At 32.7% G+C, this 19,027-nt stretch overlaps 1 protein-coding gene across 1 annotated transcript; it reads left to right on the forward strand.

The window, feature by feature from the left end:
* Positions 1–6,214: 6,214 nt before the first annotated feature.
* On the forward strand, positions 6,215–13,286 carry LOC126858728 (synaptic vesicle glycoprotein 2B-like). Its single transcript, XM_050609221.1, has 12 exons — positions 6,215–6,517; positions 7,338–7,385; positions 7,478–7,639; positions 7,989–8,151; positions 8,523–8,644; positions 9,412–9,650; positions 10,861–11,030; positions 11,118–11,295; positions 11,616–11,733; positions 12,053–12,212; positions 12,501–12,628; positions 12,966–13,286. Exons 1-12 carry the CDS (start codon positions 6,472–6,474, stop codon positions 13,049–13,051), a joined length of 1,620 nt encoding a protein of 539 aa, XP_050465178.1. The 5' UTR covers positions 6,215–6,471; the 3' UTR covers positions 13,052–13,286.
* Positions 13,287–19,027: the final 5,741 nt, after the last annotated feature.

A 19,027-nucleotide genomic window follows, 5' to 3' on the forward strand; every position in this document is an offset into this window, starting at 1 on the left:
ATTTTATAATACGACTATGTTTCTATCAAAGAAATAAGAAAAAATCCTAAACAAGAAATAAATCTGAAAAATATAGTTGAAGAAAAGTAAAAGAACCTATTGTATCTGTGAAAATAAACAAGCTAGCTACTATATGTCTCCATAAAACAGTCAAAGATGTTCCATAACTATATTTATTGTTGAATGCAGTCACGCTCAGTAACAGTCGTGGGTGGCGATGAAACACATTTACCACTGGCGTAAACCAATTTCATCCGTAGATCCTGCCGAAGATCTTTTCTATGTTTTTTCTTTTCCTCCTTGCCATAATTCGATGTCTGCCGGTTCGTTAGCCTCATGAACCCGCCCGCGAGCGGAATCGAATTTTCCGTGGCTCAACTTGAGATAACAGTCAACGACAGAGCGCGAGTAATCGGATATACCGCTCCTTTATACCTTAATCCTTCTCTTCATGCCTTTATATCTTAATCGCCTTAACTATTATTCAGTAAATTTCTGCGCGTCATGCGTGACACATTGTTTTCAAATAATATTTTTGGCGAAAATATTTTCGATCTCATTTATTTCGGATATTAGAAGATATACAATTTGTGCAGAAGTAATTTTCAAACTCTTATCACTTATCACAACTGACAACTATTAAGTGTTAAATAAAACAAGAAAAATAAAGTAAGAGATTATAAGTACTTTTTTAAATTATATAAAAGTTATCTTTTTTAAGCTTATTTAAAGAAGAATGATAAAATAATTCGTGACTGTATTCTAATAATAACAGGAAGTAGATATTATCGCGGCAGATATAAGAACGCTATCGCGCGGTGATAAACTTTCGCGATAATACATAGACGATTCTGTATAAGGGAACCACTTCGTATTTTCACACTGTCACCCCAGTGTATTCTCCAAGACTACCGAGTAACTGAAACATTCGTAGACGCCCGCGTCTACGAATTTGGACGATTATGAGAAGGCAGAAGGAGGTATATCTCGTCGTTTTTTCAAGAGCACGTACGTACGGCCTCTTTCGAACGTTTCAACGTTTTACGAGCGCGCGCAGTCAAGAAGCCCGCGGGCCTCTGACTTTTTCATCGTTGCGTCATATCTTTTTCACACGATTGCGACTTACTTTAGGTTTGCGGCAAACTGGCGATATCTCTCGTTGCAAAATGTTGACGAAGAAATTATAAAGCAATTGATCTTGCCTTTTATGGCGGCCATTTAATTTTTAAATATCTCGATAATTTAATATTAAAATTGAAATAAAGTCTCTATTTGAAATATTGTCATTTTTTAATCGCTTTTGGCTCATTAACAAAAATCATTCTTTCACTTTCATATTCTTGTACATGCGCTAGTTGCTAATTATCCTACGATTATAGACACTGATTGTAACGTATGTTACAATCATGCACAATAATGCAACGTCGATATATGCGAGCACATAGAAATTACAGACAGCACATGGCGACGCCGTATGGTCCAGGCTCCATTAAGTCGTCGGTTAGCGCACATGCCGCAAGGATCGAGAGGGACCTCACGCAGCGTACGCGGATATTGGACGGCATCCGTCGTTGTGCCCTCTCGTGTACCAAAAGCCGTCATTTAGCGGAATTGATGGATTAAGCGGAAGACCGCGTCCAGCGACCGTGAGGGTGCATATTATTATACGAGGCGAATCAAGAGTTTCGTGATGAAAAAATGACGACTTGAGTAAAATAACACGCGAGATATTAATTTAACATAATAAAACAATGAATGCTTTTATATATTTATAAGTCTTTCTCAAAGTACATCTATCAAATATTGTTGACACTTTTGAGAAAATAAAATTTCATCTTATCAAGACACGCACAATAGCGAGTATATAATCAAGCATATCTCGACAGTAACTATTTCTTTCACTTGTCAAACCTTGATTTCTTTCTTAATCTTTACATATATTGTACAGAAATATTTTTTTTTTATAATTATTTATTCATTTTGCATAATCTAATCTAAAAATTCATGATCTCAATTATACATATAACCGACATTATTATTCAGAAAAATAAAAAAAATCTCGTCAAGAGAATATATATACATATTAATTATACAATATCAAATTTTCTTCCTCTCCTTAAGTTTCTCAAGTACATCATATGATATGTGAGCCGGAAATCTTTCGGAAATGATTGAAAAATTCTGCAATCTTATTCAATATGATTTGGCTAATCGTATTATCTCGTCGCGCTAGAAGAAAAAATAGATCGTTTCTATGTCATATAGATTCTATTCGCGCGCGTGCAATACCGTCAAAGAACATTGTGTCTGCGTATAATCTATTCGGAAATAAGCTTCCGGCGCGACGGATTTCCCGAGCTCCTCATTCCATTCGCTCGATCTTGAGCGCGCGAGCAAACTTTCCGTTTCCCTTTCTTTCCTTTCCTTCCGCCTTCAACGCCAATGCAGAGGAGGATCGGCGCAAATTCGCTCGCAAACAGGGGATCACGGGACCCAAAAGCTCGGTCCATCGACTCGACGATCTAAGAAAATACAGCTTATTGACTATAAGAATAAAAATAAAAGTCATCTTTCGATTTTCGAAATCAAAATCAATTTTTTTTTTTTTTTTAATTTTCGATCATTAAACCTTTTTCGTTATTTAAAAAGTTTTCTCAGAATTAGACAAGTTTTGCGTTAAGAATTTTTCTTAAGTAACTTTTTTAAATCGGAATAATAATTACCAATTCTATTGTTCGCTTCTAAGTTTATAACTAAGTATATAACTTCCTGCGTGTTACAATGTCCAAAACATTAGAATTTCGCATTCATCGAACAGAAGTGAATCTGATATGTCACGAGGTCAAAAGAGAGCTAAGTAGATGCTAGAGAAATGAGATATCGTTACCGCTCTCTCGAGTGCAGTGCCGCGTCATTGCAAGAAATCCGAGAGCGGGGGCATTACGAAAGCCGAACAAGTTTGAATAGAGCCCGTATTCCGCATCGAATACCCCGAGAAACTCATTAAGCGAGTTGCCCCATCAAGCGAGCGAGCATACAGAGGGTAGCACAGAATTTAGGGGAGGGAGAGGAACGAGGGGGATGGATTGACGTGTGGATGGCGACGGCTGTTTGCTCGACTTTAGACGGTTTACAGGAAAAGTATCCGACTAGTTACAAGTCGGCTCTGTTTACATCGCTCGCCTCGCAATGAAAACAATAAGTGTGGTGTACGTGGTACGCTTGTCTGCTAAACTGCACTTGACTTTAAAATTACCCGAATTAGCGTCGAATTTCAATGCCAAGATAATTTATGTTACTTTTTAAATCGCCTCATCTCTGCTTCGATATTATTTCGTTTCCTTTGTCCCAACTATTTACGATTAAATTTATACGTTTGATAGAAACAATATGTGTAATTTTTTATCTGTGGAATAAATTAATAAATATATTTAAAGAACACGAATACAAAAAAGAAAAGAGTATAAGAAAAATATGCAAAAAATAAGAATCAAATCAGATAGCTAGATCAAGCAATTAATTATAATATCTGATTTTACATTAATAATAGACTATATTGAGATTTAACTCGCTTATAGTTTTAGCCCTTTAACATAATTTTTGGATAATTATTGGATGAAATGAGGAATTAATGATTCAAATGCTTCGAGCCATCAATGTAAATGAAACTATAATACAATGGCTAATGATAATAATATCCTCGTTGCATTGTGTTTCCACAAATTGCCAATATCATTAACAAAATTATTATTTATCTACTATATTATAGAATTTATTATATCATCTTACAGTTTTTCTTGTGCAAAAATAAATAAATGCTATAACATATATCGAGAAATGTTCCGAGAATATATGTCTGAAATTATTCCAGCTAGAATACCTTTTAGGATAATAGCTTTCTTCCCACCGCGTGTTAAGGTTAAAAGTGAAAAAGTATAATATTTCTCGATAATCTTTCACAAACAAGAAAATATAACTATTGCCTGTCACCCACTATCGTTATTAATACGTCGCATGTAATATAAGTATCTAGTTTCCCATCATCGTGCACTTGCATACCCGGTGATTTTTGAAAACGAATATGTAACACTGCATGCATATGAATGATATACCCAAAGCTTGCTGATGCAGTTTTTGCGACATATTAACCGCGTCATCAAAAAACCACAATATTTTATTCTCTCTCTCTGTAAAAAATCAATTTAATTAATTATTTATCTTCATAATTTCAATAATAAAGATTAAAGTGCAAAAAATATCCTTTTTAAGAATATTACGTAAAATATATTAATTTTATATTTTTTCAAGAAGTAAAAAATTAAATATTTTTTATCAATATTAATTTCATTAGACTATTGAATATTTTTCATAAATCAATCTATAATAACATATAAAGTATTCTATAAAAGAGGCTTCTATAAAAGAGAGAAATAAACATTAAACTTAAATTTAATTTAATAAATTAAAAATAAAATAGTTAATCGCAATTTTCTGAACACTTTTGCAAAAATAAAGCGAAATCTAATCATATATGACATTGTGAAGTTGACATTGATTCTTTTCCGACGTGTTGGCAATTTGTATGTCTAATTCTCGTGCCAGTAAACGAAAATCACTGGCCGAGAATCAGGGAGAAAATTACACACTGAATGCGATGCAGTTTCAACCCGGAGAGAACTCTCATCGTGTTCCTGTCAACTGAGTCGGACATAACTGAGAGAACTAACTGACGACCAAAGGCCAACGCAACATCGCCGGATCAAATATCCATTTCCGTTTCTGCCGACGTGAAGTGTACGTCTCTGCATGGTTCGCTACCGGAAATGACGCGACGAGACTTTTGCGATGAAAAAAAAAAAAAGCATAGAGAAAAAATCTCGTTTTTTTTCTCCAAACTACTTTTTTGCTAAATTAATAATGTCAAATCGTCCTCCTATCGTGTCTTATAAATGAATATGTGATGAGTGTGGAAGTTTGTTTTAATTTGAGTGTGTAGTGAAGCATATAAATAAAGGTTATAATTTGATATTAAATTAGTGCTTTTTTATATTAATTATTATTATTAATATTCTCTCTCACTATTTTCTACGTACCGTGATAGAAATTTAAATGCGTGAACAAATAAGCCAATAAAAGCGATTTGAAAAAAATTGCGTTTAAAATAATAATAAGATTACCTCATACACGTAAATGTAATATCAATTTATCAATTTTTTCGCGTTCTAATCTGCGATATTTTGTCAAATTTTACGCATGACTAAATATACGTAACGATCAAAGATATTTTCTTCTATATTCGCGTCACTATATCTCGTTATATCTCGATATATTAAAAACAATTAAAAAATAATTGAACATAAACGAGAACACAAGAACGTCATCACGCGTGCATGCCTTAATTCACAGTAGTGATAGCAACTGTATTTGCACAGTGACATGTGATATGTTAATCCCGATAAGAAAAGCGCTGTTTGAAGCTTAATTTTGTATGAGAAATCAAAAGTCGCGTTGTGATGCCCAGATGCTATCGACTGATTACTTTTCTCGCGGATTTGCTAATTGCGAGATATGAAATTTTTATTTCAGTAGTTGTTCTTTTTTGAATAATTTTATTTATTTCAATATAAAACTGTTTCATTTTTAATAACATACAAACAAAAGTGTTTAAAAATTTATATTAATTAAAAAAATTTTAATATTATTGACAAAAATTTTCTCTTCTCTTTTTCTATATAAAATAAAAATAAATATCGTCTCCAAGAATTTTGTTCAAATTGAATAAACATGGATATAGATAGATATTTATTCCCTTCGATCATATTTAAACTCTGTATACATTATTGCTTCAAGAATAATATGAATTATTAAAAATAAAATATTTTATCTCTGCGGATGAAGATAAGAAATGGTAAGATAAGAAAAGGTCGTTTTTTATCTTTTCTAATTGTAATACTTACGAAATATTTTAGTAAGCATATGATATTTCTTCTATGAGTCTACTGACAATGACTTTAACAGGTAACAAAACAAATATCATATAGCGTAAAGATAATGTGACTCCAAAGAAACTCGACTCCACTAATGAGAAACAGCTGAGAGATCTGTAACAATTGGATCGTTTGACCTGTTTTTATTGGCAGCTTGCGCAAGCGAAGAGCTCACCAGAAGCTATCGTGTTTTACAGTTCGACCGTACGCGTATAACCATTTCGCGACACTGCTGGTAGCAGCGTAGCACTGATAAAAAAAATGCATATCTGATCGCGCTCTCGCAAAGTACATCCGCTTTTCCGTCTAAAACAAATACCGTACGAAAGGCACGGCGTAGATGATTTCATTCCGAGACATATACCTGGCGGGGAACGAGATAGCTGCCTAAATCGGCCGACTTGGGCTTCTATTTTCGTCTTAAGAAGTGGGACTGACTCCGCCACGTCGAGCACAGTCGCCTCTTCATCTCGTCGCGTCGGATATGCTCGCGAGTGACCGTGAAAATGACAAGATCGCCACGATAACCGGTGAGAGAAACCCTTCTTGCGTAACGTTCCATAGTTGATCATTTTTAAATTAAAAAAAACTACAGTACAGTGAGTGTAATTTAGTGGTGCATATGCAGAGACAAATAGAAATTTTTGGTTCTTAAAGCTAATAGTTTTCGAATTCTTAATTAGATTAAGAAAAAAGAATATCAAAAAAATGGAGAATATGTTTACAAACAATTATTTCGTGAGATTCGTTAGTTTTGTTAAAAAAGTCTTCAAATTTTGTTTGTGTTTAAGGACAGTTGTTTAAGTCTCCATCCGCACTTATATTACGTCGTAGAAACAATATGCGTATTTAGTTATTATACTATGTATAAATTTTAGATAAAATTAATACATTTAAATTAAATTAATTAAATGTATAAAAAAGCAAATATCTTATTTAAATATTTAATATTTATCTTTTAATATAACATATAGATCACACTTTAAAAAAAAAAAATTGCTTAACATTATCAACACAATACTATCCTCCTTTTTTTCTTTTTTCGGTTTGATTTATATGTAAAAGTGTTTTTTTTTTCGCAAGTAGTTTTCCTCTTTATCTGAATTCTTTTATATTTTTAATTACACTTTATTATATAATCCACAATATAAACACGAGGCTTTGCTTCTTAAAGTCACTGATTTTTCATCATGTAAAAATGTTTTTTCCTACAAATAGTTTTCCTTTGTACCTGAATTCTATTCATATCTTTTATATTTTTAATTATACTGTTTATTATATAATGTACGATATAAACACGAGACTTCTTGTAGAGACGCTTTGTAAAGTCATTGGTTTTTCATTTTTTAGACAACGTTAACGAACAGGCTGACTTCAATAAAGCCATTTCGACAACCGGTAAAATTTTTTAAGTCTCATTCAAAATAATAATATTTACTATTTTTTTATTTGGTCTGTCTCTCTATCTTCCTATCTAACTTATCTTTTAGGCTATGGAGTATTTAATGTGTTACTGGTATTGGGAACGCTACCAATCGCGTGGACCGCCATTTTCGATACTACTTCCGGCGCTTTTATCTTAGCATCAGCAGAATGCGATTTGGAGCTTACATTCTTTCGCAAAGGGGTGCTCGTCGCATTTCCTTACATAGGTACATACAAAAGCTCAAATAGAACCAATTAAGAGAAAAAGAGAGAGATAATTGTAATATTTCTATAAATTTATAATTCACTATTAATTATAGCAATCTTCTAAGATTGTAACAATTTGACATTGATAAAAAATTATAGAAATATTTGAAAAAAACAATCTTAAAAAATCAAGTATTAATATCAATATATTATCAGTTATTGAACATTATTAGTGTATCATAATTAATCTATTATTCAATTGATTCGATATTATATATCTATATCAACATTTTTCTTTCTGTTTCTTTGCACAGTGTAATTTATGTTAAATATCTTAATAATATTGATTTATATCTTGATCTTTTGTAGCTATGACAATGACTACATTCATATGGGACTACATAACGCCCTATGTAAGCATGAAAATACTGTTCGTGCTTGCATTATTAATTGATTCGATTTTGAATATCGTGAGCAGTGGCGTACAATCTTATTATATATTTATACTAGTCAAGTTTCTCAGTGGGATCCTGTGAGTATTCGTAATTTTTCTAAAAAAATCACTAAAAATTCTAAGAATCACTTAAAAAAGATTTTCAGAGATTTTTAAAATCCAAAGTGCTTTGCTTATTAAAAAAAATTACATTTATTATATACATATAGTATTCAATATTGATAAAAAAATAATTAACATTTTCAAATTTTATTATTTAATCATTTTAATTTAATCCTTAATTTTCTCTGATTAATAGCATATTTTTTTTAAATTGAATTTTCTTCTAAAAATCTCGAGGGATTTAAATGTATGCTTTTCGGTTTTCGATCTCTATTTTTATCGCAACCTTCAACCCCCGTAATCTTACGCTCGATAAGGTATAACACGCGCACATCTATGATTTACAGTGCAGGCGGCCCGTTAGCGATGGTGATGACGTACCTGACGGAATTCCATTCGGCGAGGTACAAGCCGCGTTTCACTACATGGGTAGGATTTCTCTTCGCCATAGCAAACATCGTGCCAGCAGGTAAACACGCGATCGTGCAATAAATCGTATAATGCATCGCACTTATCAACAACAACACGTTATTCGCGATAGCAAATAAATAATGCGCGTAAAAATATATTAAAAGCTAAATTCGAGAGAAATTGTGGGAAGAAAATATATATTTTATAAAATATAGATGATTTATACACATATGATAAACACGTATACTCACATATAGCTTTAAATAATTAATTGATTATCTAATAAGCCGATATCACAGCTGATTTATTTCAAGCATTATATCAGCTGTCATATCGGCTTATTAGATAATTTTATTTTTATTTTTAATTTATATAAGCACACCTATGATATTCTAAGAGTGTAAAAAGAATTCAGAATCGATTTCATGCGGCTTTTTAATCGCGCCGAAAGATTGGCGAAACTTTGAAATTAAATTACGTGTGTCACACTATCACAGCATTCTATGTATAATGATTAAATGAACTTTATCTAGCAGCGTGAGATGAATCACACTGATACTAAGTTCCAATTGAACGCGCAAGATATCAAGATATATTGCGAAACTTTAAGAAATGAATCAGTTAATTTAGACTGAGAGATTAATTTTACAATATCAATAATTAAGACTTCTCTTTATCAAAGAAAGTAACATAAAAAATCGAAAAATCGGTTTCGTTCGGTACTCTTCTCAGAAAAGAGATTTAATAAAAAAAAAGAAAGCCACAATATATATATATATGCTTTTATAAATCTATCTCAACAATTAAATGTGTTCGATTTTTCAGCTCTGGGTTTCACGATATTGCCGTTGAATTGGCACATCGATATCTTCGGTCAAGACTACAATTCCTGGCGTATATACCTGTTAATCTGCTCAATACCACCCGTCGTCGGCTTCGTGACAGCGACCATGTTGCCGGAAAGCCCTAAATATCTCATGGCAATTGGCAGGTCCGATGCTGCCTTGAAATTATTCAAGAGAATGTATTGTATGAACACCAGACAACCTTCAGAAACGTTCCCGGTAAGTTGATATATTAGTATGTAAGTTGAATAATCGCTAACACGCAATTCAATTTTTATTTCTCTCTTCTCTAAGACTCTCTTTCGGATCTTGCTATTTATTAATTATCTTTCAACCAAATATATACATATAAGTACTTGAATAGAAATACCTAAATTTTTAAAGCTTTCCGTCGTCGTAGTATATAATCTTAAAATAATATGTATAATGAAAGTAATTTTATTAGTTAATTTTTAAGCCTGATTTAAATGATTTATAATTCCAGATAAAGTTTTATTTATATTTTTATGTGTAGTGCATTTGTTGTGTTTATACTTTAATATACGGCGATATATACAAAATTATAAATAGTAATATATAAATTATAAATAGCTATTTAAAATTTTATCGCGAATTATGTATTGTCTAAACTTTAATAAACATACAATAGATAAAAAGGTATATTTATTAAAAATTTTTAAAGAGTTGCTAATATAATTAAGAATTTATTAAGCTTGAGTTTCAGAAATTAACATTTCGATTTAAGAATTAATATCAAACAGAGTCTAAGTCTAAGTTTGTTATTTTAGCCATTTTTTGATAGAACACTCAACTAAGATTCATTTTCATTTTTGACTCGGACTCGGCAACGATATTGCATTATTCGGGCGTTATTATCTTTTTACCAGGCTTATCGAGCAAAACTCGTTGTTTCGGGCTCTAATAAATGGCTGTGAGATATCCTCCGCGACTTCGTAGCGCTTCTGCTAGATACAAATGACACGTTTTATTTACGACACATCTGCAGCGAAGAGAAAAAGAGTGAGAGAGCGAAGTAAAATGGAAGTACAGAATGACGCAAATCGCATTTTCTAGGCGGACAAAGGCAGAGTCCGACACTGAGTATATATTGCGTCCCCCAAGCTTTGCATTTTTTTTTTTTTTGTCATAAAAATCTTTAGACAGTAAATCAACTATTGTATAATTACTTCTTAGATTTTAATAATATTATAATGAATATATTGATAAATTTATATTGTTTCTTTATATATTATATTATATATTACACATTTCTCCCTTATCTCTCTTATACATTGTATAGTATCTGCTTTCGTATTTTATACCGCTCTACCAACACTGAATTTAGATAGCAGTGCACAAATCGAACGCATAATTCACTCGGTGAGCCGAGAAAAGAGCGCCTTTCATCGTCGCCTTTCCCTCGTTGCAGATAAAAACGCTGCTCGTTCCGCAAAAGACGCAATTGACGCGTCCCGTGCTCGAGGCGAGTCTCGAGAGGATGCGCGTTTCGTTGTACAACACGAAGCTACTACTCACGACGACGGCTTACCTACCCGCCTTCTCCTTCGTAAGTTTCCTCCAATTTGGAAGTATGCTCGGGTAAGTTTGAGTAAAGTCGCGGCGCTTTTCGATGCGACGATAATCAGCGCGACGGTAATCGACGCGATTTGCTGTTCGATCGCGCAGATTTAATACGATGAGGCTATGGGTGCCGTATCTCTTCATCGTCCTCAAAAACTTCGACGCGGCAAATTGGACACCGAAGGACAGGCAACCGACCATGTGCGAAATGTTGGACCGGCACGCGGCTCTACCCGGCAGACAGTACTTGAACTGCACGAACTTTGACGATGCATGCTTCGAGGTTGGTGAAATGACGCGAAATCAAGAGACACTTCATCGATGATCGTATTAGAATCGATCTTGAAATACAAAATTAAATTTAATTGCGAAAAATATTTCTATTTAGTAATTGGTAATTGGTAATTTAATTTTAAAATGAAGACCTTTGTACGCTATTATTAAATGTTTGCAACATTTTTAATTAACGTTAATTAAAACAATTATTGATTGACCGCAAATGTTGCGACACGCTTCGCAAAATTTAATGAGATTCTTTTATATAAATATTTTCTTTTCGATCTAATAGTAATTATAATGTCTTATAATTACGTTATGTTCCAGTGGACTATTAATCCCAGGGTTTATCAAAATTCTACTACTATCGCGTCATCAGCTGTGATATTCTCATTTCTCGCCGGATTTATAACAATCACCAAACTTCGAAAACAGATTATAATGCGTAAGATATTACATTAATACATATTTATTCTGCAGAAAGTAAAAGCTACTGTTTTCCTCTATTAATCAATACTTGTCAAGAAATTATTTATTAACTAACATATTAACAGTACAAATGCAATAAATAATAGAAAAGTATTTTTGCAATAAAAAAATATCTTTTTTCTTCTTTCTTAAATATCAATATTTGTTGCATAATTTTTCACGTGTTTCTATTACGCGGTGTAGAAATGTGGTTAAGGGTTGCCTACAGGACACAATTATTCGTACCCGGCGCGGAAATAATCCGTAAATTAACGGATATAACACCATTGTTGCAGTCACGGCCTTCCTGCTATCGGTGGCAAGCAGTTTCGGAATAAATTGGGCGCAGTCTTCACCGTACATGCTGACGCTGGCGGCAATGGTTATCGTGACGACAAGAATAGCGAGTAATATCGTTACCGCGGTGAATGTCGACGTTATTCCCGTCCCATTAAGGTAATGCCGCGCGAATATAAGCGCGTTTCTTTGACGCGCGCGACCGTATCCTCTTCGCTCTTCTCGCTCGCATCCCTCATGTAACCCTGCAGATTAATTGCGACCGCATGGCAGACGCGAATGAGTGAACGAAAGGGGTGAGGGGAGAAGTTGTTATTCGAGATTTTATCGAGTGCAATTCTCTATTCGTCGCTTTATCATTGTCGTTCGTTAACGCGAGAAAAAGAGGATACGCTGCTCTGCGCGAGATAAATATAATTTCGGTCGGAAATGAATCTTTCGTTGCAGAGCCACAAGCATCAGCATCCTCACCGTCATTGGAAATATCGCTGCCGTTGTGGGAAATTTGATTTTCTCCGCACTTCTGGGCACCGAGTGCATCGTAGCTTTCATGGGAATGGGCTGTTTCTTCTTTGGTACGATTAACGCAAAAATTTAATCCTTTCGTGAATGAACTGTATTCTTTCGCAAATAAAAAAATTTTGAAAATCACTGTTTCTGTGATGATAAATTCAACCTTTGATGCGAGATATCTTACAATGCAATGTTAAATTGAGTGTTAAAAATAGTTAATCAAAATACAAATTATAAAGATTCAACAAATCTCATAAAATTTGTAAAATCTCACCTCTGAATTAATGAATTAATTGAATTATATAATTAACACCTTAATTTTTTTGATGAAGAAAAAATGTTTTTTAAATATATATATTTATGCAAAAATGTTTTAATATAAACTTCTTTTTTTCACAGCCTGTTTCTGCGTATCCTTATTCTTTCCGCCACCAGTGAGAGAATCGTCAAAGAAACTTGCTGAAGCTAGCACGTCGAAAATATGAAGAAAATAACAGAGAAACTTTGAAATCACTCACATACCACCCATTTAGGATAATAAAATTTAGATTAAATGTACAGCTGCTTGAAAAGGCTCCAAATTGAGCTATGATATTTTTTTAAAACAATTTACCGAAAAGAAAATTTTAAAAAATGTAGCAAGAAATTTAATATTAAATAAATATGTCTTCTATTATCTCTTTTTTAGGAGAAATGGATGCAATATAATTTTTTATAAAATTTTTGATTTTTTTGTTGTTGATCCTTTCTCGATATTCTTCATATTAACAATGCGATAATTAAAAATTAATATAAAACAAGTACTTCCGATTTGTCTTTTATGAGAACGTTTTCTGTTTTCAGAAATATTCCCCGATGTTACGACACAAGATGGCAATTTTCCTTCGTAAAAGCTTACGGCATCAGGAACACGCAGGTGCGAATGTAATGTTATTTCCTACGATTATAAAAATGTCGTTTAACCGAATAGCGTCTTTAATCCCAACAATCTTAAACAGCTATCGTCGACGTTTACATGTAATAATATGAAATATCTCTTAAGTATATCGAGTCTTTAACAGTCTGTTAAAAAAAGTGCACAACAGATGATTAAGTAAAATGTTCTTCCAGGTTTTTATATCTTCAGATTTTTTTGTTAAACTATAATATTAGATTCTAGGCTGGACCAAGGATATATAATCCTATGGCTTATTTTATCTACATTTTACATCTTTCTATATGCAGATTTTACGCCCTTTTGATTAAACTGCTTTCAGTTACGTCCGCGGGATTGAGGAAAGCGCATTTGAATTGGAAAACATTTTGCGCTTTCAATTCGTATGGAATTATTCAAAATTCCTCGTCGTCGCCTAGTAACGAGAGACTTACGTCAACCTGTGTGAGCATCGCGTTGCAGATAAGCGGCGACAGGTTGATTATGCGTAGAACGTGAGAGCCGCTCGAGTCGCACGCAATCGCGAATTATCGAAAGTTATCCGACGTGATAGTTAATTAGTTAGTTATGTGCGCGAAACTAGCCGACGGGCAAATTCGTCGTGAACTTTACCTATGCCGAACACACATGAGGGAACCATATAAACACATGCTTATTGCCGTAGCAAGGTGGTGAGCCAAGAGTTACCCCGTTAAAGCTGCACACTCCTCCTCCTGTGTTTTGCCTGAAGCATAAACATCCAAACTTGTACGCGGTTTCCTCTACTTCGGCACAATTGTGCGATATATATAGGACAGACCGCGGAATTAACGTAAGCCGTGCAGTTATTCGTCACTTAACCCTTTCGGGACTCGAGGGATAACGCAGGCCCAAAGAATGTTTTAATGCTATCTCAGGATTAAAGGCTTTCCGTAAGTTTCTGGCTTACATGAATGTTGGGCGCTGCTGCCTCAAGGACCAAAATTCAGACAATTGTAATATCTCGAAAGAGCAACGTGTGTATATTAGCTATGAAAACCCTTGTGTAAAGCCCGCTTTAGATGATCTATAGTTCGCGATAAATTTCAGGATAGAATTCATAATTTTATGTGCTGTAAATCCTATAATATGTAAGTATTCTGTGTCTTTTATATGTATGTGTATTTTATTTCTTCAAATATCTCCTATACACAATATATTATAAATGAAAATCTGTCTTGTAACAAAATCTACATTGTCTAAAGTCTAAAGCACATTTAAGATTTAAATTATAAAAAATTATTTTACATCTATATAATTATATAAAATAGATAAAAGTTTTAATGCTAAAAAAATTTTTATGTAATTATCGGCTATTTCTGACAGTTTTTCATATACAAACAATCCATAATTTTTTTTTTTCAAAAGAAAATAAATATGTAAATTTTTATGAAATAAATATAAACGCAACAATTTCAGATTATTTGGAAATTTGTATGCCGAATAACTGTGGTAGACAATAATTATATGGCTTATTTTATAAAATTATATACTGTGCGGCGTGACTCAACACCAACATCATTATTTAAACGAGACCACGCATGGTCGATCACTTCAGCAATTTTATCTCCGATTTAATCTCTATTGAATTTAATATGTTATGCATTTTGAAATCATGTAATGATCATAATATCTCATTAATATTTTATTGCAATAAATATCGCGGTTGCTTTATTAAATGCGTTAATTAAAAGCAAACACACATCGCAAATGAAGATGTTCGCACTCAACTATGATGCAAATTAGTTAGTATGTAAAATCATTGTTCAGCAAAATTTTAATAATATTTGTTCATAAAATACGCGGTCATATAATTCGCGTAAATTGTTATATACATTTAGTAACTTTTAACGAATTGGCTTTACAAATTTTAAATTAAAATCATTTTTATTTTTACACACATTTATTATATAAACAAAATAAAAGAGATTATACATCTTGATGCCCTCTCTGATATAAACTAAATAAAGATGTTAAAGTTTATCGATACTCAAAAACCTTATACTCTATGGATAATTTAATATAGACTATTTTGAATACCATGATTTTCGAGTATTCTCATAGCTCGATATTCAAAATATTATCGGTCGAGTAGAAGTATCAAATACTGATATTTTATCCACGCCCAGCTATTTTATCGGCCACCTTGTATGATACACTCGTCGTTACTCACTGCGAATGCATATTTCTTTGGTTGCATTTTCTTGCAAACCAAGTTTCCCTCAGATGTATATGCAGAATTAATTTTATCTCACAGATCAATATTAAGAACATAGAGCCAGGATTAATATTTTTTAAATTAATGTCAATACTTGATCAAAATTTTTCAATTTTCATCATTATTTTACGTTAGTTACGCAGAAATAAATATGTCAATAGCCAATATGTTGTAATTATGATATTTTCAGTTTTTCGATAATATGAAAAATGCAATTTAATATATTCAGGAAATTCAATTAATATAATTTTTCTAGAGCAGCTATAGAGCTCTCGCTTTGTTGTAAAAAGTCGATTTGATGCGGTGGAAAAGCGAAATGGTGGAAATTCCTCGGTGACAAAACGAGGACAAAATATAGAAATTACAGAGAACTGTGGAGAAGTGCGCGCATGCGCAAACTGCGTTTTAATTTTCGCTGAAACATTCTTGAGAGTAGGAAAAACGTACAGCTATTTCATTCTAATCTTTTCTTATTTCGTCTTGACATTTTCTTCCGCGAAAAAAGAAAAACGAGAGACAAGAAAGTTGTAATATAATTTTTAGAGACAAAATGCTATTAGCACTTGCATCAAATGCCAAGTGAAACTCTTGTCATGAGCCGACTATTGTATAGCAAATCGTGTGTCCCAGATGAAAAATAACGCGCTGGTGAGATGACGATTGACGTCAACAGAAAATTTTCACGTATAAAAAAGTTATTACAGAAAGGTCAACCTCATCCTCGCGATCAAGCTTTCCACAACTTCTGTCTAAGAAACAAGAGTGAGAAAACTCTGAAACTAGTTACGTATAAATTTTTATTCAATATCATTTCGATCTTTTAGAAAGCAACTTACGCAGTTTGTAAAAATTGTCTAACAAAAGGTGTCTAAAACAAATTGCATTTTTAAAGCAACAAGTTTGGGAATTTTATGTTAATAACAATTTCTCTGTACTATTTTTTTTTATATCAAACAGGTTTTCAAAAACTTTTGTTTTTAAGATATAATGACATAAAATATAAAACATACTTCCAAATTATTCAGATAATTTCATAGATTTAATTACATTTTTATTTCTATCTATTTGCTTTTATTTTTTTGTTTTTATTTACTATTTATTTATTATGTACAATACTTTATCACGGAATTTTTGAGGAAGAAACAATCTAGCCAAACGACGAAGAACCAGCAATTTCCCTTTTATTTTGCAAAAACATCTCAATCGCGCTTTAAAGAAAGAGATGCTAAAGAAATACATTCGTGTCAGTTCTTAAAGTTAGTTTGTCGTTACAACCCTCTCAGCTGTGAAATAAAGTATGCACTCTTATCCATAGTAGAATCAAGCGGCATTAAGCTTAGCGCCCTTACGTTATTTCGCCATGAATAATTCATCAAGCATGCAACGCGCCTGTCCGAAACAATGCACGCAAATGCCATTGACAAACCTGATCGTTCGAGACAAATTAGCATTTTTTTTTATTGTCCAATTTACAACGTCGCCGATCCTACGTTCATCTGCGTGAGCCGATCCGTCGTCTCTTTAATCACAAATATGATAAACTAGTCTTATGATGCGAAGGCTCCATCGGGGATCATTTCCTGATAACGTGACGTCCTGACGCGCTCGCTGACATTTCGCGTTATCGCCGATCAATTCTGTACGTGTCGACGATTCCATCCCGTACCGTAACGGGTTCCCTTAAACCCGAATTACATTCGCTCCCACTGTCGACGATGGTTACGTTCACTTGAATGACATATGTCATGTTATTATCCAAAGGATAGCAAACAAACTCTCGGTGTTTCAATCAATAAACTCGCCGTCCACGAGATATGACGATTTAAAAAAATGAAGAAGAATGTTACACCGAAAATATAGTAAAAACAAAATATTTAATATTCGAATAATACATGTGCATATATTCGATTTTATTCGATTCTCGAAGAAATGTAATCAAATTAATTTTTCAATTTTTATTTCTAAAAAAATAGCACGTTAATTATCTTGAAATAATTTTAATTGATTTTATAAGAAACTCTTTTATGAAACTCGATATAATAATATCAAAATCATCCCGATTGAACGTAATCGAGCGTTTCCCGGTTGCCCATTTGCAAAATTCCGAGAATGCCGAGTGGAGTGAAAAATTATAATACCGAGGTTTCGCAACTCCCACGTGTGTCCGAAATTACTTCGGTCTTACTGACACCTAATTTCGCGAATTACATCTGCCAACGAAACAAACGATATTTCTTTGCGGAGATTTTCGACTAACGTTGTTGAATATTCAAAAGTTTTTCTTGGCGCTAGCAATCGCGAAATAAATCGAGAGTTCAATCTATGCTGTTAATATGACAAGCTTCACGTTATCGTAAAAGTATTTAATACAAGCTTACGAATCATAAATTAAGCTTACGATACTCTCACGGTCGTGAAAGGTGCAATATCTTTAACTCATGAACGGCGATAGTGAGAATGGAGCAGCTGGCAATTGATCCTGCTTGCGATAAAGTAAATAACTCGCTATATAAAACATATTTTGAAAAGATTTCAATGAAAATGAATCGATTCATCGAGAATATGATGTTTGGAAACATAACTGCGTTATAAGGTATGCATTATTTTTCGAAATGCTAAAGAAGGTATATCAAATTTGGAAGAATCGCGATACTCAAAAGAATGGAATAAGAAAATACATTATCCGAAATTTCATCATATTCCAAATCATACATCCTCTTAAATTTATCCATAAACTATAAAGATTATTATTTTTGTATGTTTTTAAAAATGATTTTTAAACGACGACAAATGAATTTTCTCTCTCTCTCTCTCTCTCTCTCTTTCGCAATGTATTTTATTCTATATTTCATAATTCCGCAATTAAGTTTTTTTACCAAATTGATTTTAGGGGCAAATCTCTTGATGCTCAGAAAGAAGCTTAAGTTTCTTTAATTCAATTTTAATTCAATTTATTTAGAGATGATTAAATTGAGCTTAATGTTTAAGATAATTGGATTTGGCAATTAGTATTTAATATAATAATTTTCTATATATACGTATACACATAAAAATAAGTTTTGTATTTGAATTTTTTGCATATTTAAAAGATTCAATTAAAATAATTAAATTAATAATTAAATTAATTTAAATAAAGTAAAATTGTATAGAATAGAATAAAAAAGATTCAATAAGAAAATTCATATTCTTTCTAAATAGTAAGATATTATCTTCTTTACGTCAAGCATCAAAGGATTAATTTTCCTACTGTGATTGTGCGAAAAGAATGTGGCAAACTACTTTTCTCGGGGG

This window comes from Cataglyphis hispanica, chromosome 1, assembly GCF_021464435.1.
Source record: "Cataglyphis hispanica isolate Lineage 1 chromosome 1, ULB_Chis1_1.0, whole genome shotgun sequence".
In the NCBI taxonomy this organism is placed as follows: Eukaryota; Metazoa; Arthropoda; class Insecta; order Hymenoptera; family Formicidae; genus Cataglyphis; species Cataglyphis hispanica.

What these genes read in the sequence shown, in the direction of transcription:
- LOC126858728 (XM_050609221.1), top strand. Translation starts at nt 6,472, where the DNA reads ATGCTCGCGAGTGACCGTGAAAATGACAAGATCGCCACGATAACCG. An exon ending in CAAGATCGCCACGATAACCG is followed by an intron (nt 6,518 to 7,337) that starts GTGAGAGAAACC and finishes TTCATTTTTTAG; the next exon opens with ACAACGTTAACGAACAGGCT. An exon ending in AAGTTTCTCAGTGGGATCCT is followed by an intron (nt 8,152 to 8,522) that starts GTGAGTATTCGT and finishes TATGATTTACAG; the next exon opens with TGCAGGCGGCCCGTTAGCGA.